The following is a 27,603-nucleotide window of genomic DNA, read 5'->3' as shown; positions in this document are numbered from 1 at the left end:
TGAATGGAAAAATTGTGTTTTAAAACGTTTTTTCAGTTAACAATATTGTATCTTTATAGATAAATATACACCTAAAGAGATAAACACTCCAAACAACTCATTAGAAAAGAAATTCCACTTTAAATCCAAAGTTTTGAAAAAATGTATGGACCATTAAGGCATTCGAGGACGGTTGACTTTGAAGCAATTTTTTGGGTATAAATATCAATTTAAACATTTAAACAATTATGACACCGCAGAGAAGTAATATCGACGTGTAATCATTTCAAATTTGAACAAAATTCTTAAACGGGGAGTACTCAAACATTGGGCTTGAAAACTTTCCTGATTTTTTTTTTGATTCAGCTGCGACATAACGTGGATATAGGTATCTAAATTCCGTGATCTAAATAGATCATTCGTTCAGTCGATTCATTTAATTATATCATTAAATCACGTTTAGATATTCATGGGTATTTAAATTGATAATCGGCTTGGCGTACCTATAACTTTATTGAATTAAGTCTGGTTTAGTCTTATAACCTTCAGCAATTATAATTAAGATTAGAAGAGTTTATAATTTCATCCGTTTAGGTATGTTGATTGCACTTAAGTCTCCAAATGTGTCTCCATTGAAATGTATCCGATTTCTGTCAATAACTATTTCATATGTTTTTGACATTAGTGACAAGTTTATGTTATGACAGTTAAAATCGAGTGAAATCGGTGAAAGAAAACATTTTTTATTTTGCCGCAAACATGAAACGTTGACAGTAAAATATAACTGTAAATATAATAGTTAGCAGAAACAGTTACCTAACTTACCTGTATCAATTCTGAAACACTTATTACTTACTTAAAAAATTATACTAACTTTCACTTTACTTTTAACCAATAATTTAAGTGTTTTTATCACCTTATTGACTTTCAAGTCCTGAGTAGGTAATAAAACTCGAAAGTAAAAAAACAGCATTCATAATAAATAAACTAAAATAAAACACATAAAATGGGAGTTACACAATTAATTAGTTTTAAAAGTATATTAATCTCAGTGCTAATAGCGATTGTCGCAATAGTATATCGAAACGAAATAAGCTCATATTTTAAAATCAATGTAGGAGAAGTTAAGGACAAACCAGGAGTTTATTCCGTGGAGAAATTAGCACAATTTGATGGAGTTACAGAAAAGAATCTGTATCTAGCAGTATTAGGAATCATTTTTGATGTCACTGAAGGGAAAAAACACTATGAAAAAGGAGCTGGATATCATTATTTTGTAGGTAATAAGAACTTTAAATACTTACCTTTTATTTTTGCTATGTATAATGTTATTTTCTTAATTCTGAGTTATCTTTATTTTTAACACTATTGCCTCTTATAAGGTAGAGAGCAAATTAACAAACTCCAGGCTATTATTCAGAACCACCAAAAAACTTTATTGGCTGACCTGGGAGATGAACTTGCTACTTCTTTTTGGCAATCACATCCACATTATGAATACTACTTAGAATTAAAATATTTTTTACAGGCAAAGATGGCTCAAGAGCACTTATAACAGGTAACTTTGAAGATACAAGTGATGACAAAGATCATGTTATGGACTTTTCATGCAATGAGTTGTTTACATTGCTCCACTGGAGAAATACATTCACACAAAAGTATATCAAAACTGGTAAGTTTTTAAATTTTTTTACTTAAAAAAATGTATATCATATTTAGACTTGTAATTTTTTTATATAAAGGCTATTGGTTGACTTGAACATCCCTTACAACACAAATAAAAAATAGAAATATTACAAAATGTTTTACTGTACAGTAATCTCACACTGGCCAGCACAGTATTCTGAGACTAAAATCCCCCCTCTAATTCTAAAACAAAGATTTATATATTTTTCCATTATGCAGGTGTCTTGAAAGGCAGATACTATGATGGTAATGGTCAGGAAACAGCTTATTTGAAGGAGTTAAAGAATAAAATAGAACAATGTGAAATAGAAAGACAAAACTCCAAGAAAGAGGACCTGAAATATCCACCTTGTAACATTGCCTGGAGTGAAGAGGAAGGGACTAAAGTTTGGTGTACTACCTCCAGGTTTGATAATAATATTGTTATATCCTGATTTAACACCTTTGTGGAGCAGTTTGCAGTGTTTTGAGCTTTGGGCCGAAAATTATAGTTTTGTGACAAGAAATGCTTTGTGAATTATGAAAAGCACGTTAAACCGTCGGTTTTGCGCCTAAACATTCTCTGGTTGTGTTAGATACCTGTCCCCTGGGCTATGACGGTGAGGGATTAGAGATTATGTAACTTAATAATAAGTTTCAAATAAACTGGCTGCCATAGCCAAATACCTACTGGCTAGGAGGACTTTATTTTTATTTATTTAACTCAAAATTTAAGATACATAAAATACATGTAATAGTACCATACCCTGTATTCAATTTCAAACAACCCCTAAAATCAAAGCCCTGGAAATGGCACTGACTCAGGATATATCTACCTGTAGTTTACATCTACTAATACAAAGTATATAATATTGTATTCTGTTTTATAAAATTATTTAATAAAAATATATTTTCCTCAGTGGTGGTATCAGAAGAAACTGGATAGGGGTGCCAAGACAGCTCTACACACCGGGTGTTGAAAAGCCACGCTGTATATGTCTCAACACCAATGACCAGGACACTTCTTCAGGTCTTATTAAGGAATACGCCAACTGTCCTAATACATCCACAATGTGTATAGTGAAAAATTAAGTACATATTTTAAGACTAGCTGAAAGATTGCCTGGGGTAGGAGAGGATTCTCAATGTTATTTATTAAACATCTTCATAACAGTTATTTAGTAGATGTTCCACAAAACTACAGATGCAGTTTGACTTTGAGCTATCTGTGTACCAAATTTTGTCAAAATCTATTCATTAATTTTTGCTGAGCAACAAAATATATAGATATATCCTCACTAACTTTCGTATTTCTAATATTAGGAAGTAGGTTTATGATTTAATCAGTATTAAGGAGATGCATTTTATTATTTTGTTAGTGTATGAGTAATGTACTTAATGATATGGTAGACAGTTCTGATTGAAACTTAGTTTTGGCTTCAGAATGATTGTATGTAAAAGTGTCACATTGCATCCAAAATTGTTGTCTTTATACATAATGTTCAAGTATCATGAGAGCTTTCAGCCTTATTTTGTAGTATAATACTTTTAGTACATAGATAAGTTATAAAATAAATATGTAATAATAAATGTGTTGCTGAATCTCAATTTAAGTGGAAGATATTAAATGTATGTTGTAAAATATAAAATTATTATGAGCAAATAAACTTTTTTACACACTTGTTTTATTTTAATTATTCAGAAATTAAGCTATACAAGGTTTTGTTAAATAAAAAATATATACAATGCTTATGAAATTTATTTTGTACGAGATTATGATCAATGAAATTAATAATACCTTAGGTAAAATAAGTCTTATATTCATCATGTACCCTTATCTTTAATTGGCAGTATAGTTTCAGTTTGTACTACTTCATCTAGCTCCAGACACTCAATTGTTTTGAGGAACACTTGCATCGGTATTTTCTTTCTGTTCAAATATGATTTATTACCCAATAATTTCTTTATTTTAGCTCTACGCTTCTTGATCTTATCCTTAGTGTATTGACTACCTATCTGGAATGACAGCACCCTTTTTACTTTCCTCCCCCCTATAAATACTTCAGTTTCATTATTTTGACTCTTAGGTTCTTCATAGATTGTTTCCAGTGTCTGAGACATAGACTTCACTTTTTTATTAAGATACAATGCTTCTATTTGTTTAGTACTTGCATTTTCGGTCATAATACGTTTACTAGGCTTCATACTGACTCTACGATTCGAAGATTTGCTTGTTTCCGGAGCGATAGATTTTCTTTTTCTTAAAACTCGGGACGTTAATTCAGGCACTAACGATTTATTCTCCTCTGTTTCTGTGTTTGCATCGTCTACTTCCATTATATCTAAATGAGCCATTTTATTCGGCAGTTCCGTATCATCCCTAAAATACGATAAATAATTAATTTTATTTAAGTCGGAAATATTTTGGTAAATGTTTAAATAAATGCAACTTACTTCGATGCCTCCATTCTTCAGGTGTCAACTTAATCTTGGCATTACTGAATTAAAGTCGGTCCCATTTATTATTTGTTGTGTGATATCTATTATAGCCGTTATAACTTTATATCGTATTTCAAAAAACTTCGGTCAGTCTCAGAACTCTCGTTGTAAATTCGATTGAATATAAACCCCTAACTTAGGCGCGCCACGACGTTCGGGTTCGACATTTCATTTTAAAGTTTCTAAACGTTTAATAATGTTGCTATTTATATACTCGACTATAGTATATTTTATTGAATAAATATTTTTTCGGTATTATCGGTTAAAAATATATAGATTAAATATTATCCAAGAAACAGGTAATAAATTATCTACGCCCTTGCGCGCAAGTTTTAATAGTAGCTACCAATACAATGGAAAGTACGTTGTATTGTATTTATTTATTTTTAATATCATTAGTTAGGATTTGAGAAGTAGGTACCTAGAATGTTAAGACATATTTAACATTAATTAGTAGGATTCATTGGGTTGCGTATAAAAAAATAATGGAAATATCGACATTTTCTTGCCTAATACGCTACCTACTATTATAGTAGAAAATCCAAAAAAGGAATGAAGAGCTTATTTTTAGCGAATTCGGTTAAAAATAGGCATTATTTTATTTGAGTTCTCGGAATTTATAGCATATTTCCGGCATCGTGTATACTTCAATTCAGTCTATCTTTTCGCATAATTTTCTAGCAATCATTCTCAATAACTTATCTTCAGGTAAGGATAGGTTGTTTCGTTGCAATATCTAATTTTTGTCTTATTAGACATCTGGACAGAGTTTAATCTACTATTTTGTAAATAGTTTTTTTTTAAATAGGCGTAAATATATAAATAATTATGGAATATTCAGAAACCAGTACCTAGTTGATTTTTAATAATTTTATTATCAATTTAAAACTGGACAGCTGCTCAATCCCAAACATTGTAGGTACTATCTAGGTACTTAATTTATTAGGTACTACAATCTAGTAGGTATGTTAACAATTAGACTAGACAGGCTAAGTTTATCCAGCAGATTATTTTCTGCGTCTCTTATCTTGGGAGTCTTAGCAGACACATGGAAGGGTGCTCCTGGTTTGCTAATGTTTCGATACAAAAAAAAAAACAGTTTTATAGCTAAAATCCAAATGAAACACGTGTCGTTTATAACGATTTATTGTACAAAACAATAATACATTAAAATGTACAGGTATGTTTAAACTTTTGGACTCAGGTCCCAAACACTGGACAATCATGTAATTATCCTTCCCTTACAGACACCATATTGCTCGTCGAGGCGTCAGCACTAATAGAAATGACTCGACTCTAGATAAGCAAACTAGATTATAAGATAATAAAAATATAACAATAAATTAATGAGTGCTCTCAACTTAAGTACACATCGTCTATCGCACTGCTTCTGTCGACGGGCACCATGTAGTCTTTAATTAGAACAACGTAATATAACAAATTGATTAAACCTCCTAAGCATACTGTAGTATATACACATTATGAACAACATTATGTCCCCTCTGGTGAACTAGCGCAGATGAGCAGGTGGACGGGGGCGGCGCCCCGCTCCCGCCTCGTCGCCGCACTGACCGCCTCGCGCCTCTTCTCCACCGCTGGCCCTGGCCTAACTAGCCTAGCCTATCCGTGGTCTTACGTGACGAGTCTTTTAGTTACGTACACATCTAAAAGCCAATTAACATTACACCGGGAGACGAGAGCGGTAGAAGTAGCAGAGAGAAGCGGGTGAGGAACTATGAATCGGTGGCGTTTACCACTTGTCAATGACCACCTCGTTCGCTGCAAAACAACGAGAGTGTTAGTGTTGTGTACGCTCGAGCGGAGGCTGCCGTCCGAACTTACTAGATCTTATGCAGATTACTGCAGATATCACAACCGTGTCGTAGTTACTTTAAATGTGTAGTTTCACTGCGGGATCACAACAAACAATGAGTGTTCATGGAATATGTGCGTGCAGTGGCGCTGCGACGTCGTTCCGGCGCTTACAGCTTCCACGTCGGCTGGGCTGGGGGCAGACAAGGACAACACCACGTTAGTGCATGCGGGGGTGCGTGCGGGCCGGGCCACTAAACTGTACCTGCCGTGGCGCCGACAGGAACTAAGTTTTGCAATTCACGTTCCATTGTTGATATTGCATGTTAATTTATTCGTAACCATTTTATTTATATTTTATTGGCAACTGTTCAGTGTCGCCATGGTTACGAACTGTTTAAAATGTATGTTCGTGTAGTAACTTTTATGTTACACGACAAACAACATTAAAAACTCATCATATCCAGGTTTGCAAAACTTTTGTTATATCGGAACATGTTAGCGGGGAACAGAACAGATAATTAATTATAAATTGTGTGTGCTAAGGACATGGAGTTACCGGTATACAGGGTTGTGTGTGGTTTACATAAACATAACCAGGGGGTGCCATGTAGTTTCACTACTGGATTATTCAGGGAAATAATTCAAACATTATTATTGTTGACTATTTTTAATATGTAAAATGTATAAACGACTGTACATTTCAATAAGTTAATCTGATAAACGCAACAATACCGGGAGGTTTGGGGTCATAACAACGAAGGTTTTTGAGCATGCCCTTATTGTGCAGTGTAAATGTGGGAACTGTATTTGGTAGATTGTCTCTTACTTTTGTAAACTATGAAGGCAATAGGTAGTTATAAGGATTTCCTTTAAAGTAAAAAAACTGATTGTTATGTGTGTAAAGTATTGATGTTGCTAATAGGAAACAGATAAAATAAATACAGACTGGTAACGGTTGTAGTTTCAATTAAATTTTGTTTATAGTTGTGGATACTTGTTTACAGCTATGAGATAAATATAATTTATATACTATAGTAATTGTTAATGCATCAAAATCAGAAAACTGCACTCCTCAAAGTCATAAACCATGCAATGTTTACATGCATAAACTTTATTTATATTAATAAAAAAAAAACATATGTACGTACTGACCTTGTACCACATGAGTTGAACAAATTTTGATTCGGATTTTTTTTTAAACCTTACAGTAATATTATGTCTCCAGATAAAACATTTAATTTGTAACAAATTGTTTTCAAGTACATGAGACAAAATTATTTATAATAACAGATAAATAAAATACATAACACATAGTATTATTATGTATCAGATTTAAGTTGGTACATACATAGACTATATTGCTTTATTTCAATATATTATTTTGTAATACATAAATAAATTAATAAATAGACATTGGACACAGTACACAAAATCTTTTCTAATAATTATATTGAAACAAGGCTTGACATGAATAGTTTCGATGTACTATGAAGGTCTCTAGTGGCGGCAGTGTGTGCCTCAGCGCGGTGGCCCGAGGCCGTCTCGCTGAGGCACATTGAAGCTCACCGCCGCCACTCGGCAGGTTAGTTTAGCCGGAGAACACATTCACTTGTTAATATTAGCTTAGATTAATAAGAGCGCTTCTCAATACCAAACAGGTTTGATAAAAGAAAACAGAAATGCAAACAGGAATGTTAAGAAGCGAGCACAGGTGAAAGGACAGAGGAGAAGACATTCTTTAGATAAATAGTACTACCTATGCTGAGAGAATTGTAACCACGTCCCTAATAATACACTTACGATAAATTACACTAAGCTAACAATGCACATTACTATCAATTAATAGTATGTATAATAACATGTCTGCTGTCCACAAGGACAAGGTACTGAGCTATGTGCGAGTTCACTATTCTGTTCAATGCGGAGCTTTACATGATAATGTTGTATACAAAATGTATCATCAAATGCAATTAATCTAACTTATATAAATACTTTTCAATAAAACCAATTTTTGGTGTCTCATTAGTTAGCAATTATAATGAAGGTCTTCACAGCCACTTCACATCAAATAAGTGTATAATATTATGTATATGTACTCAGTAAAAGGAAGAAAAAATATTTGTTGAACTCACGCCATTGTAAAAAAATGAGCTCCAAATAATTTATTGTCTCGCACATACAAAATGCATAATCATGAGAGGGGCGGCTCGGTGTCCGCCGCCGCGGCTCCCACACCTACTCTAAGCAGTACAGAGAACACTACAACACTTATGTAGGAGAGTTCGTACGTTTGAGCCGATAGCACCGCCGTAGTCGAGTGAGCATCCGGTACATAGTTCACTGTTCGTTCGTCAACGTCACTACGCGACACGCAGTCCTCGCTCGTCCATCACCGCGGGCGTGGGTCACGTGCACTAGGGGCATCACTTCACACACCATGTGCGCCAGAATTAGCATTCCAAACTGTTAGATAAGTCGGCTACTGTGGTGAGCGCAGCTCATAGTCTATCGGTTTCCACAGTATAATTCCGTGCGCTACCCACACTCGAAATAACTCATCGATTCACACGTAATAACGGAAAATTTAAAGTGTAACATGAATAGAACGGGTGGGTGGCGCAGAAATCGTTAGGAGGGTATTAGATGTGAATGAAACGGGGTGGTGGCACGGCACACGGGGCGGGCCAGCTTATAGGGGTCCGTAGATGATGATGCCAAAGAAGACGGCCCACATGAGCACAATCCATTGCATGCCGTCGAGCCAGTATAGCACCGAGTGCTTCTCACCGTCGGAGATCTTGCGCGCGACGAACTTGAGCACCTCGTCCAACAGCACCACTGGCACCGAGAACTTCATCACGGTGATCCATTCGTCTACCGACAGCGGCGTCACTTGGAACACGGCCTGAGGACACACCACGCACACAACGCGAACGCGTTAGCAAATCATACATGTATACTTATATCATTTATGTCCTTCTACATCAAATCCAAATAAATATTTTAACACTTGAAGCCTGAAGAAGTACCTATACAGTCACGTATGATATTAATATGCCAAAGTATAAGTGTGCTGTTACTCACCGATAGAACCTCAACGTAGAGGATGACGAAGTGGAGTGTGAAGGAGAGAGCCATGGAGCCGACGAGCCACATGTTGGACCACGGTGGCATCGTGATGAGGGACTGGTTCTCAGATAAACTGTTCATGGCGTTCAACATTTCAATTGTTACTAATACAGACAGAGCCATGGTCATAGGGTGAGGGTCAGTGAAGATCTTGCAGTCGATGCCCTGGAATAACACCAACGAAAAAATTAATAACAATGTTTTACAATATTTAAAAACAGGAGCAATGTTTGTACAATGTAAGAGAAAATTCACCTTGAATTCGTCTCCACCGCTGAGGCACTGCAAGTGGTGAGTGAGCTGCCAGTAAGTCATCTGAGGGCCGTATGGCGAGTACATGAACCACCAGGAAGCAGCTCCGACGGTAGCGGCACCGACGTAACCACCGATAGCCATGTATCTGTTACAGTACAAATGTGTCATATACTCAAGCTTGAAACATTACACTGAATACATTTTAACTATGTTAACTTGTGAAGATTTATACCTGAAGAACAGCCAGCCAGAGATGAGACCTTCATCAGCCTTACGGGGGGGTTTGTCCATGATGTCAAGATCGGGCGGGTTGAAACCGAGGGCGGTGGCGGGAAGACCGTCAGTGACCAAGTTGACCCACAGAAGCTGGACGGGGATAAGAGCCTCAGGGAGACCCAGAGCGGCGGTCAAGAAGATAGACACGACTTCACCAATGTTGGACGAGATCAAGTAACGGATGAACTGCTTCATGTTGTTGTAGATGGCACGACCTGAAGAGTACCATATGGAACTAAGATTGTGTCAACAAAAAACATACATTTTACTTGTTGTGCGTAAAGTGGTTAGCGATAAAACTTGCCTTCCTCAACAGCGGCGACAATGGAAGAGAAGTTGTCGTCAGCCAACACCATCTCGGCGGCAGACTTAGCGACGGCGGTACCGGAGCCCATGGCAATACCGATTTCGGCCTTCTTCAGGGCGGGCGCGTCATTCACACCGTCACCAGTCTGGAATATTTCAAATAAATCGTGTCATCGCTCTTCGATTATACGTATAATATACTAACAATCCCATAATCTTTCGAATGCCAGTTTATAAACATTACTGCCTTAACGTAAACAAAGAACGCTTCCAATATGTAATACAAAGTGTAAACACGCAATAATATTGGCTGATGGTGTTACTGTAAATTATGAAGATATCGTTTACAAAGTAACATTAATGTTCAAAGCTTTGTGTATTCATTGACTAAGGGGCTGAGTCTTAACTGCGTAGTTCATATTTTACTAATAACTATATTTTACTCTATGTTACTAGGATTTGGACAATTAGCTAATAGATGTGTGTTATTAATGATGTTAACGTACCATAGCGGAGATCTCGTTCATGCTCTGCAGGAACTCAACAATCTTGGACTTGTGGGCGGGCTCCACGCGGGAGAACAGGCGAGCCTTGGCGCAAGCGGCGCGCTGCTCAGACACGGGCAGGTCGTCGAACTCACGGCCAGAGTAGGATTTGCCAATAGTATCCTCATCCTCAGTGAACACACCAATACGCCTGGAAAGAGTTATTCAATGAGTTTTCATTTCTTAAGTCTTTTTATGATATAAGTCTTGTTGAGTAGTCGCTAAGTTATAATTTACCTGCAAATAGCTTCCGCGGTGGCCTTGTTGTCACCAGTGATGACGATTACACGGATACCAGCGGCGCGGCAACGAACGATAGAGTCGAAAACTTCCTTACGGGGAGGGTCCAACATGCCGACGACACCGACGAATGTAAGGTTGACTTCATAGGTGTAGAATTTGGTGGAGTCACCGAGGTCCATTTCTTCGGGTTTGAGCGGGCTGTCAGCGGTAGCCAGAGCCAAGCAACGGAGGGTGTCACGGCCGGTACCGTACTGGCGGGTGAGGTCCAGGATGCGGTTCTTGAGGGTGGAGCTCAGAGGTACCTTGCTAGTGCCGACGCGAGCGTGTGTGCAACGTTCGAGCACGCCCTCAGGCGCTCCCTTGACAAACAGTTTGGGTCCGTTTCCGAGGCGGGAAGGCTTAAGAGGTGTGCAGTAGGTGGACATAGATTTCCTGTCACGGGAGAACTCGAGGGTGAACTCTTTCTTCCATTTGGTCTCAACCTCTTGACGTACAACAATAGCGGAGGAGCGGCGGTCGAGTCCAGTCTTGGGAACGTTGAAGGGGTTCATTTTCTCGGCGAGTACGATCAGAGCGGTTTCGGTGGCTTCACCGACCTTTTCGAAAGCCTGTTTGAATTCGTTGAAGTCAATAGCGGAGTCATTGCACATAACGCAAATGGTGCCCAGTTCTTGCAGAGCGTCGAATTCGCCAGCCTTTACTTTCTGTCCCTTCAGGTAAACATCGCCAATAGGTTCGTAGGTGGAGCCAGTGATTTCGAATTCCAGGAAGCTGCTGTCGCCACCCTCGATCTTCTCGAAGATGAACATGCGGGATACGGACATCTGGTTGGTGGTAAGAGTACCGGTCTTGTCGGAGCAGATGACAGAGGTGCAACCGAGGGTCTCCACAGAGGGCAGCGACCTCACGATAGCGTTCTTCTTAGCCATACGCCTGGTACCGAGAGCGAGACAAGTGGTGATGACAGCGGGCAGACCTTCGGGGATAGCGGCGACAGCCAGAGCGACGGCGATCTTGAAGTAGTAGACGGCACCCTTGATCCAGCTTCCACCGTGGGCGGGGTCGTTGAAGTGTCCGATGTTGATGGCCCATACAGCGACGCAGATCACGGAGATAACCTTAGACAGCTGCTCACCGAACTCGTCCAGTTTCTGCTGCAGGGGGGTCTTGATCTCCTCAGTCTCGGACATTTCAGTACGGATTTTACCAATGGCAGTGTTGAGTCCAGTGCCGATGACGATACCGCGGGCCTTGCCGGCGGCGACGTTGGTGCCGGAGAACAGAATGTTCTTCTTGTCCTGGTTGACGGCGCGGGGGTCGGGAATGGCGTCAGTGTGCTTGATGACCGAGACGGACTCACCAGTCAGGATAGACTGGTCAATACGAATGGTGGTCGAGTAAATCTTGATGAGACGAATATCGGCGGGAATTTTGTCACCGACAGACACCTCAACGACATCTCCGGGTACAATCTCTTTGGCTCTGATTTTTTGTACACCAGATTTGTCGCCTCTGATTACTTTACCCATCTCGGGTTCGTATTCTTTTAAAGCTTCGATGGCGGATTCGGCATTTCTTTCCTGAAAGTAATATTTTGTGTGTGAGTTTGCTCAGATAAGATGATGGATATATCAAAGAACAAAGTATTGCCAATGATAGTGACGACTTACCTGCCATACTCCTACAACAGCGTTGGCAATAAGAATAAGTAAAATAACGAAAGGTTCTACGAAGGCGGAGAATGCGTCTTCGTGTTCTTCAAATAAAGCTAAAACCTGCAACAAAGATATCATTGTATTAGCTATAATCGTATAAAACATACAAACAAACAATTTATGTAGCAAAAAAAACGGATGCAGTATTTTTTTTCAGGAACGTTTAATATAAAAGATTATTTATTTTTATATTTTAGCATTAGATTATCTTAGCATTTACTTATTTTTAAACGATATTCTAACTAATAAAAACTTTAATAACATTTTATTTGTAGCAGACTGCTCTTTATACGATTATATTAACATATGCATAATCTTATAGCTGATAACAATACTTACGAATGAAATAATAGCGGCTAACAGCAAAATCTTGACTAAAAGGTCATCAAATTGTTCCAGGACTAACTGCCATATACTTTTGCCTAAGGGTAAAAGAAAACAAACATAAGTATCTGGTGTTAAATATATGTCTTATGTAGTTAGTATGATTTTTTTACTATAATTTATTCCGGGTGACATTCGCTCATGACGTCGAGGAATAAAAGGAGTGCCATTGTGATTATGTATCAAGCGACATTTAAACAATGTTTACTAAAACCAGTTTTCTAAATATCAAATCTTTGTTTAATGTGGTCAAAAGCAGTTTTATAATATTGCATATTGCCAACTGAGAATGGCCGCAAGTGGGCTTTGACATTTTGTATAATATATGCCTTAAAACCCCAGTCAACGGGCTGCGGGTTCATTATAAAATATAAAAGGCAATTACATTATTTCATTAAGCGTGGAAATAGAAACACTTGGCCCAGCATTTTATACACTTTCAATGGACGGCAATAATTTATTAAAAGGAGCCATAATTTATAATATTGCAGTGGCACAAAGTACCAACTAGGGATCAATATAAAGTTAATTTAGGTCAGTTGTTAGGTTTGAATTATTTATCAAATGATTGCGCTTACCCTCCTCCGCAGGCAGTTCTGAAAAAAGAAAAGAACCATAATTAGAATTTTGAATAAAAGATCAAAGGAGTTAATATAAAGGCGATAAACTAGTCAGAACAGGCATGCGATCTATGTCGGCAGTTACGATCGTACATAAATACACTACACCGATCGATGCTGGGCGCCGCGGCGCGCACTCCAGCATCGGCTCCCGCGGTCATCGTTTCCACCACGCGCTGACGTCACACACAAAAACCGGCGCCGCCTGCCTATCTGTGCCCTGACCACCTTGCCTAGCTTCACTCTACGCAGCTAATTCTGGTTACTACGCTATCAGTACGCTTTGAAACAAGTTTTCACAGCGGATACGACGCAAAATCAACAATTCGAAAACAAAGTAAACCACGTGTGATAATATTTAATTTACAAGGCCGCCGTCGCCGCCGGCTAATAAAGGTATACAAAGTTTTTGCGATTATAGTTATCTCGTTAGCTGTTTGTTGGTCGTACACATTGTACACGTCTCCTACACTATTGATACATTTACGAGAATCAGTATTAATTTGTTATTTTTGTGTAATCTTATTTAATAGAATAATAGTGATATTTGACAACAAATATTAACTTATTTGTAGTTTGATCTTCTTGTTTTCAAAGCTTACATGAGCAGGTAAACAGGTCAGAGCTAATAAGATAATAATATGTAGGTTAGTTTATTATTTAACTAAGATATAGGTATTTCATACGATTAATTAATAGTGGCAAATATATTTGACGTAGATCATAACTAAATATACCTAGCTAATGTCAGTTTGAGTGTAAATAATAAAATTGTGTCGTGTCGTTAGAAACAGTGTAAAATGGAAAGGGTCACAAGTTTAGACACATGCCTACACATGTCATACCTACCTACTTAACAAAAATATTGTATGTTTAGTACTGAAATCCCCACAGGTAAGGCATTTTATGAAGAGTTCTATACTTCCGCATGTTTTTTTTATGATTACATTGGCGTGTGGAAAAACGAGATCGAACAAAAGAAAAAATCTTATGACGTCACGATGTTGGTAATGCGTATTTGTTTTATCTGCGTAAGGTCACAGAACTTTGTTATCTATTTACATACGAAAGACGCCCAGACAATTTTATCGTTTCATTTAGATGGGTGATATAAAAACATACGATAAATATGATTTAAGTGTATGTACGTTACGATTAGCAACATGCACGCAGTCACCTATATTTGTCTAGCCGTCGTGCGCAACCTGCGTACAGTGCGTATTGACCTCAAATCGTGCTCTTTGTATCTACGCAGCAACGACGAAGTCTCACAAGCTCCTTAGTTACTACTAACTACCAAAAAAGCATGACTATCAATTAAATATACTAATTTCGTACATCCTCGTGTAGTGTCCTATAGTTCAAAGTAAATGGACCATTTCCGATGTGTGGCTAGTGTGGCCCAGTTTCATCATACTACTCCTGGACGCAGTGCCGGTTAAAAAAGCGAAGTATGCATGTGGAATTGAATTATGTTTCTGTGTCTCAATCGCGTAGTGTAATCGGGCAACGTGCGCTAAGTCAATCGTTGTATCGACTCTATTTGCGTACGCAGAACGGCTGCCAGCCGCGCCGTGACTAATGTAAGCAATTAGTCAAAGCATCGATAACGCTATGTCAGCATCTGAGCCCGCTCCTCATTCGCGAACATATCAATAAAACTAACAACGGCGCATAAAAACGCGAGGACGAGCATACGCCTGACAGTCACGTCTTGACGGACCAACGTCAAAATAGCGTACTTCATGTACGTGCCGAGAATATGAACAACATAACACAATACATCATATTCGTTAACATAGCTGTACGTCCACGCCGCATGAAGATATCAATGTATCGGCTTCAAGTAGCAAATGTAGAAAACTTCACAGTTTACGGAAACAATAGATGAGGAAAACGAATGATTTCAGTGCTGAAATTATAAATAGAGCTGCAATAATATAACAATCGTTACAAAGCGACGACCTTAGCGTTATGCTACAGGTGGTCTGTAATCACCTTGGCTTTCAATTGTGTATCAGGCGATTCGTTAAAACTGAATCAATCAACTAATTCATTCAAATGCTAGTTATTATTGTGTAAACTATTCATTCCCAAAACCAACAGAGCTCTTTGAATGTAAAACACTTTCTATGTGACATCGAAAGAAATAAAGTAAATGTGAAAGTACATGGGTAACGTCGTTTTCTTTTTCGTGTTGCAAATCTTTTGACGGTATCGAGAGAAAGGGAGTAGAAAAACTCAACGACTAAGAAGGAAACAAAAAATATCTAAGAAACTATTACACCGTTTTGTCGCTTCTGGAACTACAAATTTATTTTTAGATCGTAAAGTAAACCAGAGAGAAAATTTTGCATCTTAATCTTTCAATTAGAAACTTAGACTGTGATTGCTTTGAAAAATAAAACAAGGCTGTAAATATTTGAATACAATAGAAAAATAATTATAGAATATAGGCTATTGTGAAGTGCATTACCGGAAAACACACCATTATTTGGAACGCTCATTTATTGATTAAGAGAAGAAACAATTATAGAAGAATGAACAATACTTATGGTTCATTTGTACATTAATTTGATTTTGTTAGGAAACAAGTCTTCATTGGGCTGAATTAATACAAATATCATCAGTAGTAGAGATAAAAATTTCTAACAGATACAATATTGGAACGTGCAATGGTCGTGCGGATCGCGCGTCAGCCGCATTCGTAGACGCAACCCGCCAACGTAGATCGTCCAAAATAAACCTGGGTACCTATATAATATTTCAGCTACTAGGCACTCGAATCTCGCCGCGGCAGCCGTCAGCATTCTCGGGCGCTGAGCTTGCCACACACTACGGACCACTTAGAGCACCTATAGGCCTCGCTGACGCAAGGAAACACTTCAAACACCCCATTAGCGAACAATATGGATAACACTTCTATCACATTCATGTTTAATTCCCGATTCTCTAAGTAAAGTAACATCAAGTTCAGCAGATACTAACTTAGTACGACGTATTAACGATATTATAGTTTATCGGTGTCGGTTTATCGGAAGCTGCATGTAGTTATAACGTGCATAATGTTGGTTTTTATGTTTCGAGGACGAATGATTACTGAACGGGTATCAGATAACTTTACTATGCTAACGTTTTATTCAAGAAATAATCGAACTTTATAACCTATGCTTGTTTTTATTTAATTGTTGCTTTTGCAATAGTTAGCAGAAATGTCAATTTAGACAACGACTCCAAGTGGTTAAACCTTGGCTGGACACTGAACAGTGATCAGCAGTACGCTGAGTGAATGTAGGCGGGGTTTAGTTTTCAACGAGTTACTATAATGATACCTAGTTTCTCAATTACACAATTATCTTTTCCGCGAATCTAAGGTATTGTCTACAAAATGTTCCAAAAGTCAATAGTGTGATGCTAACTTTAGATAAGTACTAGTAAGCGTAAACGAACAAGCGATACTAAAGCTAAGAATACTAAAATTCAAGACTAGTTAATAGTTAGACTAGTTTCATAGGAATGAAATGTAATAAATAAGAATTTGTGTCAAAAACCGCTAGTGTTTGGTTGTACACTTTAGCTTTTAAAATCTATTCTCGCGTGAGGTTTACCGTATTGTGACCGAGCTTCAACGAAGTGACGTTCAGTTTATGTTTTCCGGAGCAAAATAATCGTTCAGTTGTACGAAGCCGTGAAAATAAACAACAGGTCTCGCGGTATCTTGTGGAGCGGCGTTTTTAACGTTGTTATCATCCACCAACACATGCGGAGCTTCCAATACAAATCCATGACACATAAGATTTTCAAGTTACTCACGCATTTTTTTGCGAGTTTTTAAATAATAAAATTTGAAATGTATTAATGTCCACTTATACAAATTTTTGCATAAAATTTAATTTTTGATTTGTAAAAAACAACTAGTTGTCCCGGAGATTACTCGCTTCATATTATGATTAACCCTACCCCAAGGATTTTCAGGAACAACTAGAAACCTGTGTTTTTTTTTATTTCAACAAACTTTTAAATTTAAACGATATCTATCTTTGAACCACTATTATATTTCCATAATGGGTTTGCTAGTTTCTTTAGCTATAAAACATTATACGAATGTGCATTGCGTCAGTTTCATAAATGTGCAGGTCGTTAAAATCAATATTTCACGGTAAAATGAGTATTGAGAACAAGGTGTTTATCGTTTTTTCAAAGCGCACGTTGAGATATAAGTAGATAGGTAACATCAGCGATGTCACGCGTGAGGGCGCGTCCCTCATCGCTTGTGCTCGGGCACACGCACCACTGGCAGCCTCCGCCCGCCTCAACGCTGATCGACCACCTCGTGTCCTACTATAAATAACATTATACCAACACACTCATCTATTGTCTCATCGAGAATCATCACTAGCACCGATACATTAAAAGGAATTACTTTTCTAGACCACTATTCGAAACTCCTTTATACTCACTTTCAAACATAAGCCTGGTTGTAAAATCTTATTTGCTGCAAACAATGCGTAGTAAGATTTGACTAAATAGTCATAATACGACGCTTGGAACTTTGTAAATATATTCAAGGTGATAGACGTCGAACAACAGAGACATACGTCATTTTTCCCTTTATAATATAGAAGATGTGTAAGTATAATGATTGAGGATGTTTCCCTTCAACAAAGAGACGTGAGCAAAGATTGTGAAAGATATACTTTTTATAACTACATCTTGTGCTTTCCGCAAACATGTAATCAACGAGATAAAAAATCTGACTAATGTTAAGTCAATATTGTGAAAACTGTTAAGTTTAATAGAGTTATGCATATAAAAAAGTTTAAAATAAATTGACACATTAAATCATTAATCAACTACCGAAATAGAATTTGAAACCTATAAAATAGATTACTTTCAATTGATTACAATTTTCAACAAAGAGTTTTTATTAATTACAGGCCATTGCTCCAAATCATAATGTTAACAGATAGATATTGATTCCAATCTGTGCCCGTGCGAGGGTGATTACCTCAGGTGAACTGATTACACTTAGACATTAATCTATATAATCCCAGATATCAATTTATTTATTGTGATTGTAATGGTTACAATTGTTTTTTAAAAACAATATAGTAGCTTCAAAATTTTTATACCTACTATCTAAATTTTATAATAAAAATGTCAGAAAATCTATCAGGAAGTGATATCTTTACTATTATAATAAAATAGTGATGCAATACTCTAAGAGAGGCATGTGCAACATTAATACTGAAATGTTAAGTCTATTTCTGGACTTATCTGGTTAGCTATTGAGTGTTCTGTTTGATCATCATGTCAAGTACCTATAGGAAATTGTATTTTTGTACTTGCGCTACTGAATAATTTCAACATTATGAAAACACTAGAAAATATGTCAGCTACTAGAGAATAATTACTAAGTAGATATTGATTTGAATAATAATGTTACCGTGGGCATAGTAAATCTATTTAGAATATGAAATAGATTTCCAAGCTATTTGCTTTGCATAATTTTAATGAATACCAATACTAGAACAGTATGGATAGAAATGTTCTAACATTTTCTATATTTCTGCTTAGACATAGAACATTGTAATCAAATGCATACATAATAACAGTATACACAATTATTTGAGGGTAACTTGTGTTACTTCAAAGTCAATGTCATTGATTTGCATAACATTAATTTGATATGAAGCAAGTAATTTTACCCACCATACTTAATGAGTGTGAATTGTTGAATTAATAACTGTGTAATGGAAACAAATAAATGACTATAACAAACTTCAATTTAGAACTGAAAACATTACTAATAATTTATATTTAATCTTTAATGATTCTTCTTATTTTTAACTAAAAGAAGCTACATATTGTCAGCATTAATGATTCATGGCCAAGTCTAAGCAGCTGGCAAAATTTCAAATGACCCTGGCTGATAGAATTAAAAAATAAATGAATTAAATAAATACTACTGCCAAACATATTCTGAATACTAAGTAGGGGGGACAAGGAAGCTCACAGGCAGCTGTCAAGGTAATGAGTGCTATCAATTTACAGATAAAATAATAAACTAAACTAATACTGAACTATGTGTCCTTTGAATACAATGATAAGATCTTTGTAGTGCACATGGCTCGGTACTTACAAAAACTGCTCATACCGAACCACTTAATTGATGTTTTACATTTTGTTTTTGTTATTGTCTAATTACTGAAGACCACATAAGTTATTGCTGAGAGAACTAATTATCAGTAAGAATACTAATTGAAATGTATATGACATTAATTAATTAGCCTCATGTTTTAATTTAAACTTATAGTCTGGCTACTCATATTATTATTGCACAAACCAACTTGAATATTGCATTTGACAGTACTGTTGAATATTACCCATAGATTTAACAGAAAAATGTCTAATAATGACATCAGATTTTTGCAATTCATAAATACTCAATTCTACCTGCAACTTATGTTTATAAATCTGCCTTAGAGTTCGAGTGCTGCATGAGATCCTGTTCTGAATAGTATATCACATGATAGTAAAAATAAATTGAATAAGTGTTTACATGTAAAGTAAACAGAGTACTCACCATTTGGCCCATATTTCTCTTGGTTCCTTTTAACTTGGTCTGGACTAAGGCCTTTGTCTGGGTCTGTTCCAAAGTACCCTAAGACTTCTTCCACGGATTTCGAATGAGCGTCCTCCATGGTGGAATTACTACGTTGCCGTCAGTTCTAAAAGGCAAGAACAAAATATAGGTTAGAAATGACGAGTCATCATTATCAACTTGAAAGCTTTGAGGTTATGTTGCTTATGTATGAGATATATTCAAATGCGACGTACTATGTATTACGAGATACGTGTACTAACTTAATACGTAGCTAACGATAAATTTAAGAAGATGTATAATAAATAAAGGTCAACAGTCAGAATAAGAACGTTTGAAAATTATTCACCAAAAAATGCATAGTAATTATTATGAGACAGAAAATATAAGATAACGTTTTATATTCACGAATATATTAGATAAATACGAAGACGAATAAAGTTATTAAATTTAACAAGCTATTTCCTAGATCGCAGGCACCATTTGATCACTGCATCACTCACCAAGATGTTTTTAATACATGAGAATTGTCTATTATACGAAGTATTTCACTTAATTTTAAGCGTTTGACTCTTATTTTAAAGTTATTACTAAATTTTGTACTAATCTAATACTTTTCCTCGTAAATATCATAAACGACACGAACACGTATCTAATCCAGCCGTCATTTTTTACTAAACTGACGTAGGAAAGGGGTCGATGGTAGCGCCACCTTTTACGCGGGTTCGAAACTATTTTTGTCAAATGAGATTCCTTTTATTATTAATTAATAAATGTATCTATTATTAACTAAAATAACAGTGCGTAACGATGTTTTATTACGAAAAAAACGGAAAGGAAATTATAAATCATTTTTATAAAAACTTATTACAATTTGAGATTATACATAAATGTGGAGCCATGCTATAGGTTGATTTTGTACCACGTGACTCAAAGCTATTTTGGTGCAATAGGCGCCTACAAAATGCGGTATTTTTAAAATTCCGAAAGTTGCTTTGCGTTATGTAACACTTTTATCACTTATTTATAATCACTAATTTCCTTTTATAACTTGCATGACACTTAATTTGCACTTGGGGTTACTACACTCACGGATGTTTCGTTTTATATTGGTATTATGAACTTACTGAAATATTTTTTTTTCGACAGCGTCGGGAAGGAAAGAAGAAATAAGAGTGGCGCGGGAGATGTTTTCCCGCCGCGCCCCGAGTAGCGACTCCCGGGCGAAGAGCGACGATTTTAGAGCGGCGCGGGCGCGGTGGAGGGACACCGTCGGAGATTTCTTTAATTATTTTGGCAACAGTACTCGATGGCACAGTCGAGTCGCTTTCCAGGGTTGCATGTCGCACGGCGGCCGTCACCGACCGTCCTATGATGATCTTTTTATAGCGGTCGCTGCCCGGCTCGAGCTCCGGGAGCTTGTTGTGGGTAGGTACTGCTTCTGTTTACGACTATTAAAAAGGTTTTCCTTTTTAATTTCATGTGACGTAGTTTACCTACTAGTATAACAAAGCCCATACAAGCTTTCAGCGACCAACTGTTGAAGGGTATTAAAAGAGCGACCGGCTTACTTACGTACTCGTCTATATACCGTGGTTTATCTTGATAAGTTAACATCGATCAAACATTAGCTTATCTATCTTGCGTTAAGTGGGTTTGTTGGTTCAAAATTAAGTTTTCCGAATGCGAATAGGTAGTTAAGGTACCTGAAACATCTTAATACGTTTGGAAAATTATTGGTATGTTTCCACGTAGTACAATTTAATTACTATTTAGCGCATGGTTATTATCGAGTGGATAATTATTATTGGTGTATAACTGGACCGTGTCCGACAGGTTGACATCGGTGTGTTTAGGTGTTTGTAGTTGGCAAAGACAACCTGTCCGATGACGCTGATCAATGAGGCCGAATATTTCTTCATGTCTTCAGCTAACGAATTACATGTATTAATCATTATCAAAACAATACATATCAACTACAGAAATTAATATCTTATTGGTTCTTTATATTTCAGTTTCTTATGCACTCGTGATTGAAATTAATGATCAACTAATAGGATTGCAGCAATTTAACGCATGGCTATTTGGTATTTCTATCTGGTAATGAGACAACATAATAAAAAAATAATCAGAAGTAGTTTAATAAGGAATTACATCAAAAACAGACTTTATTCTTGTATTTTGTGTTATCTATTTCATTCGCTATAAAACTAGCGAATTATATGAAACATTGGTCGACATATCGATAACGATTTAACTCACGATTAGACCTGCTTACGGTCAATTTACGTTTAATAACAACATCTACCTAAAGAAAAATATATAATTCAGTTAGTAGAATATGTAGAGCATGAAGAAAAAACATGGCCTGTGTAATGTCTTTTGAGAATTTAAAGGAGTGAGTTTACGATATCGATTTCACGGCAGCCGCAGAAAAATGTCAACCTTGTGTTTGAAGTACCTACTTGTAATATATTTAGAGAGAGAAAATAGAAAACCGCAGGGAAACAGCTGAATGCCAATGTTAAACGTCTATTTTAGCGGCTGGAAATGACAGTATTTTACAGAGTAGAGACAATCAAGAGTGCTACAATTTGTTCGTTAGAAATACTTTCTGTGAAATGCAATCACAGATAATAAAAAGTAATTAGAGACACCTAGGGTCTGTTTTACATTTTTTATGTAGTGCTCATAGTAACTACTACTTGATATAAAATATTAATAAAGTTTTTATATTTTAGATGCCCAGATTATTAGTTATTTAATGGCTGACACATACAAAGGATTAATGACTCCACATTGCTACAATTTTCTGACCGCAATATCTAAATAAAACGCGACCGTGGCCCTTAACTATCGTTAAGGTAACATAGAGCTTTAAAATTGATACTAATTAATCTATTTCAAAGTTTATTAAGCTTAGATTTAACAAAATAATTCCCTACAACCTATTAAAAGTTTGCCCACGCCAGGTAATTCGTAAAAACAAGTTTTATGGTTCATAAATAATACACATCAAAGGCCCAATTCGTATAACGACAATGTAGGAATGTTCTTTGCCTTCCGCATGATAGCAGTTTGTCAAGACAACCATAAACATGTTTCATGTCATCGTAACACACTATTTAAAAGTTTTGCATTCGTCTTTGATTAAAATATAGGTAAACTGTTTATGGGGCAAATGCTCTACATGCCTTCTTGATAGTTTTAAACATAATTGAGTTTATATTTTATAGTGACTGTTTTAAAAATCATTCAGTGTGGATTAGATTCGTAGTCCAGTTGCGGCCACAGGTGATTTTGTACCGGTATTTCATGAAAAACAGCACGAGTGATTAATAGCAGACACACACAATGAACAAACTACAACAAATTCCTAAAACAAACGATAAAAAAACTACGAAAAACTAATTAAGCGGTTGTTACTAGTCCAAAAAATATTGATATATGAAAACAAAACACTGGCCGGTATCTCGCACGTCAATCAATCGTCGTTAACAATAACAGTTTAGAACTAAATCTATCATCAATTTCCTTTGATTCATTTTATTTTAACGTGGATTTTGTTTAAACTACGCTGTTGTGATTGATAGAATTGGTGAGCGTGTGTGTGTGGAGCTGGAACGGGTGGCGGTCCGGCGAAGCCCGCCAATAAATGACCGTTGCAGGTTTAACGAGCGATTAAAAATCACTCTAGCTCGGCAGCGTACTGTTTTATAGCCCATCAATTAATATCTACGTTGTATTATATTTTTTTAGAATCACTTCGTCATAGTTTATTAAATAATTAATTTAAGTAATGTTCGTACGTATGTCATGTCCGGTCATTTATTGAGTTGCTCGATTATTTATGTGTCCACCATATTAAATTGTTATTGCTGAAAAAGACTACATGAATCAATTGAAACGATTGATCAAATCGAGTGATTGAGTTAACATTGACACAATAATGTCAACGACTTGATGGATGTTTAGATTAATCAAATATCGATTTAGAATGAATTATTGAAGTGTTTATTAAGTAAAAGTAGAATATTATTTGTTGTTTATTGAATTGCTTATAGTTTTCACGTAGCTTAAGCAGTTTTATGTATTTCTATTTGAATTTACTAGAAGTTGTTTTGTTGACGTGCACTTTTCTTTTGCATAGATAGTAATGACGACACATACACGTAACGTGCACGTATCCGACCTACTTCCGATCCTCGGATCATTGACTTGCAGTAAAATAAATACGTAGGTTCTGTTGTTGTTGACGCACAATATAAATACAAGTACTTAATACTGCAAAGTAAAAGTATTGCGTTTGTACTTTTGCAGTTACTCCGACAAAAACATTTTTTTGTAAAGGAATAAATAAGAACAAGATAAAATTTGGTGTCATCTATCCGTCCATCCAAACTTTACTAGTACCTACTTGTTGATATTTGTTGAATGTATAACCACACGATATGGCAACATTAACAGTATGTAACTTCTCGTAACACTTGGTATAGTTGCTTCACAAAAAGCAGGGACTTTTGGATATCTAGTTAGGAATGTAGAGATATGTATCTATTTCATAGCAAAACATATGCAAGGCCTTCCACTGGTTCTTTACCTTATTGTCTCTAAATTAACTACTTTTCTGAAAAGACAAAATCGTCAAAAACTGCCTACGTAACGCCAATAAACAATAATAATACCGTTTACAAATCAATAGCTATAAGTTGAAGGTTGAATGTTTAAAATTCAATGCAATGGACACACTAATTTATCATTTTGTAAAACTGTTTCTTTTTGTATCACGTTTTACATTAGTATTGCAACGAGAGTGTGATGTTGCTAGTGTTTTGATTGTTGTATCCTGTATCTTTCTAGGGCCAGATGTGGATTCGTTTATTATGAGTCAGTCGGCCGGGATAAACAGGTAGCAGATATAGTCGCTCAGAGCTAGATCTTGATACTACTCTATCTCGTACATGTGTAGCTTGTCTTGTGGTGCAATATGGATCTTCAACTACTTTGTTTTGAACAAACATGCTCCCTATGTGTATTTTCAGTCACAATTCATTAGTGGTATTTCTGAACGATGTGGAGTTGTTTGACTTCTTAATTTCAAATACATCTATCAAATATAGAGCACCAGGTCTGACTCATTATCGACAGTAACCACTTATCATTAATTGTGTAATGCATCGATCAGTAATGCCCGCGAACATACTCAACAAGACATGACCGAAACGAGCTTTTAAAATTCCTAAATCATTTAGATACCGAGGCGGTTGTGCGCGCAGGAATATATTATATTATTCTGATATAAAATATAGTTCGCGTACCGAGGGAGCATATCGTAAGGCTATTCGTCATCTACAAATAAACGGTCGAAGGTAATAATCAAAATAGAATTATCGTACTGGGGAGTGTCGTAATCGTCTGCTTTGGCAGGACCGAGTTGCGGTTTTTGGCGGACTACAAGGGATTTGGATCAAGTTCGATATGTGTATTTAAAGAAAATAGCTTCGTATAGACAATGCCGCGCCGGCCTCGGTCCATTTGGCTTTCAGCTCTAAGTGTCATTCCGTTGAGTGATTCATGCACAATATCTTCCATCTACGATGATGGAGCAAACAGACGAGTTATACATGGAGCGATAAACAGATGGACTAGCGATATTATTGTTATTCGAAAATTAGAGCTTCATGAGCACATTATATACGTAACAAATTACTTGAATGTCTAAATTGAGCTTAGAATGTGTGAGTAGCTCTCCCGACTGCAATTTATGAAAAGTATATCAAACCAAATCATCATTGTTTACTTTAGATTAGTGTTATAAACTTCCAGTCATGACATGTTAATGTGTTGTATATTTTAACATCAGCTTTCTCTCTCAGTTTCCTTTCAAGGTGGACGTGGAGGTTACAGACACGTTTCCACTAGTCGCGAGGGTCACAAGTCTGACGTAGAGTCGTCTGTAAGACATTTTATAATATCGTTATGCGGATAAATAAAATTTATGAAGTATATCTGTATGATATGTTTATAGCGCGACTATTGACGTCATTGTATATTAGGTGCTTTGTTCGAATATTCGTGGTTTTACAATCTGAAATGAAGAGTATTTTTACAGCTGGCTGTAACTGTAGAGAGTAAACATCACTATCTGGTTTCAACGCATGAGCTTTGATTCGATATAGTTTCATTGATTTAAGATGCCTCTATTTATTATTACTATTTTTTATAACTGTTTGGGTAAAATAAAAGTTTTATGTTAGATAACCGAGATCACCGTCTACCGGAAATGTAACACATTAAATATTTCGCAAGTAAATTATAAATTATGATTGTTTGAAACGCAAAGCACATTTATTAAATCAAATATAATTATGTGAATACGAACTATATGCTGAATGGCTCAGTTGATGTGCGAATGTAATTTAAAATAGAAATTTCACGGTTCTTGAGTGGTGCAATGTTCAGCTATTTGAATTCCTCACAAAAATATCTAGAGTACATAATATCTAGCACATAATCTCGATCGACGTCATAGTTTAAGATGGCGCTCGCGGCCTCGACATTCGTGCCCATCGAGATGTTACATTTCTTTTATTTTCGAATTAATCTCTGAATCATTATTATTGGTTGAAGCCAGACTTACTAGAAACAGAACTCTGTTCATGTATATGAAAGTGTTCAGCGTTTTGTACATTTCATCGTCTGTAGCAGCCAGATGATAAAAGATCTTTTTAAATTAGAAACTAAACACTCGATCACTTAGTTTTTAAGAAATCTGTATTGTATATTATTATTTTGTTCCACTTTCATATACAACATTTTTATTCCTGGTAACACTGGCTTATGTAATCAAATCTCCGTTCACGGCAGAGCGGATGCTATTTTTCAAACTGTTAATTTTTCACGTATCTCGTTTACATAGTATTCGCACTGAAAACGTCCGTTTACTCTTCAAATATGAAAGCACATTCCGCAAGTCGGGCAACACTTAACAGTCACTACACAAATCACAGTCCTCCGTTGGTAACACCGTCACGGATGAAAAACAAACTTACCGTATCACTTAATCACTTGGTCCCAATCACTGGTTTGTGATATACATAAAAATGTATTTTTTGTTTTGTAGGTACTATCGAGTGGAGTTAGCGCGCCCCATGAGGAGAGCGTCAGGAGTGCGACGCGCCGGGCGCGGGAGCAGATTGCCGCCCTCTTTTATAAGCTCCGTTGTGGGCAGCGGGCCGATTGCCAGCGACCACACTCTCACCAACGTACGAGCCCGCGCCTCACTCCGCTACACACGCTACCTATATCTTAACGCCGTGCATTAAAGCTCATTTTATCGTACATTTTACTTTGCCGACTGCAGATAAAAGTTGTTAGTTCCGTAGTCACTGATAACATTTGACGTTACCTTTAATTTACAAATTACTACAAGTAAAATGTACATCATTAATTAATTGTTAAGCTTCGACTTAAATTGATCTCACTAAGAAAAGCGCAGGTAATTAATTTTCATTAGGAAAATAGTGTTAGTGAACAGAATTCTTACATTCTTGCAGTAATTGAGACTT

General features: G+C 36.4%; 3 protein-coding genes across 7 annotated transcripts; 1 reads left to right on the top strand and 2 right to left on the bottom strand.

The window, feature by feature from the left end:
• The first annotated feature begins 675 nt into the window (after nt 1-675).
• Nucleotides 676-3,316, top strand: LOC142972516 (neuferricin). Its single transcript, XM_076113725.1, has 4 exons — nt 676-1,259; nt 1,508-1,651; nt 1,885-2,071; nt 2,565-3,316. Exons 1-4 carry the CDS (start codon nt 986-988, stop codon nt 2,734-2,736), a joined length of 777 nt encoding a protein of 258 aa, XP_075969840.1. The 5' UTR covers nt 676-985; the 3' UTR covers nt 2,737-3,316.
• A 71-nt stretch (nt 3,317-3,387) lies between these two features.
• Nucleotides 3,388-4,337, bottom strand: LOC142972517 (protein tantalus-like). The gene is made up of 2 exons (XM_076113726.1): nt 4,099-4,337; nt 3,388-4,024 (listed from the first exon to the last, which is right to left on the bottom strand). Exons 1-2 carry the CDS (start codon nt 4,110-4,112, stop codon nt 3,469-3,471), a joined length of 570 nt encoding a protein of 189 aa, XP_075969841.1. The 5' UTR covers nt 4,113-4,337; the 3' UTR covers nt 3,388-3,468.
• A 936-nt stretch (nt 4,338-5,273) lies between these two features.
• SERCA (ATPase sarcoplasmic/endoplasmic reticulum Ca2+ transporting SERCA) lies at nt 5,274-27,247 on the bottom strand. Of its 5 annotated transcripts, none has more exons than XM_076113724.1 (13): nt 27,088-27,247; nt 20,018-20,162; nt 13,390-13,407; nt 12,767-12,849; nt 12,383-12,487; nt 10,707-12,292; nt 10,431-10,620; nt 9,923-10,070; nt 9,575-9,833; nt 9,343-9,487; nt 9,043-9,252; nt 8,746-8,863; nt 5,274-6,148 (listed from the first exon to the last, which is right to left on the bottom strand). In XM_076113724.1, the coding sequence occupies exons 2-13, from the start codon at nt 20,133-20,135 to the stop codon at nt 6,126-6,128; spliced, it is 3,003 nt and encodes a 1,000-aa protein (XP_075969839.1). In that variant the 5' UTR covers nt 20,136-20,162; nt 27,088-27,247; the 3' UTR covers nt 5,274-6,125. The 5 variants fall into 5 exon arrangements, with proteins under 5 accessions (XP_075969839.1, XP_075969838.1, XP_075969834.1 ...); XM_076113723.1 differs by having other exon boundaries at nt 5,274-5,922; XM_076113719.1 differs by lacking the exon at nt 5,274-6,148 and having other exon boundaries at nt 7,031-8,863.
• Between the last annotated feature and the right edge of the window lie 356 nt (nt 27,248-27,603).

Source organism: Anticarsia gemmatalis, chromosome 4 (assembly GCF_050436995.1).
Source record: "Anticarsia gemmatalis isolate Benzon Research Colony breed Stoneville strain chromosome 4, ilAntGemm2 primary, whole genome shotgun sequence".
Taxonomy (NCBI): Eukaryota; Metazoa; Arthropoda; class Insecta; order Lepidoptera; family Erebidae; genus Anticarsia; species Anticarsia gemmatalis.
Note: the sequence above shows the minus strand (reverse complement) of the source record. Positions and strands in the feature narration are given on the sequence as shown.

Bases quoted from the DNA above. Each gene is read 5' to 3' on its own strand.
- LOC142972516 (XM_076113725.1), top strand. From the start codon at position 986: ATGGGAGTTACACAATTAATTAGTTTTAAAAGTATATTAATCTCAGTG. The intron at 1,260-1,507 runs GTAATAAGAACT...TATTTTTTACAG, and splicing joins TGGATATCATTATTTTGTAG to GCAAAGATGGCTCAAGAGCA. The intron at 2,072-2,564 runs GTTTGATAATAA...TATTTTCCTCAG, and splicing joins GTTTGGTGTACTACCTCCAG to TGGTGGTATCAGAAGAAACT.
- SERCA (XM_076113719.1), bottom strand. From the start codon at position 20,135: ATGGAGGACGCTCATTCGAAATCCGTGGAAGAAGTCTTAGGGTACTTT. The intron at 10,071-10,430 runs GTACGTTAACAT...GAAATATTCCAG, and splicing joins TGAACGAGATCTCCGCTATG to ACTGGTGACGGTGTGAATGA. The intron at 8,864-9,042 runs GTGAGTAACAGC...GTGTGTCCTCAG, and splicing joins TCTACGTTGAGGTTCTATCG to GCCGTGTTCCAAGTGACGCC.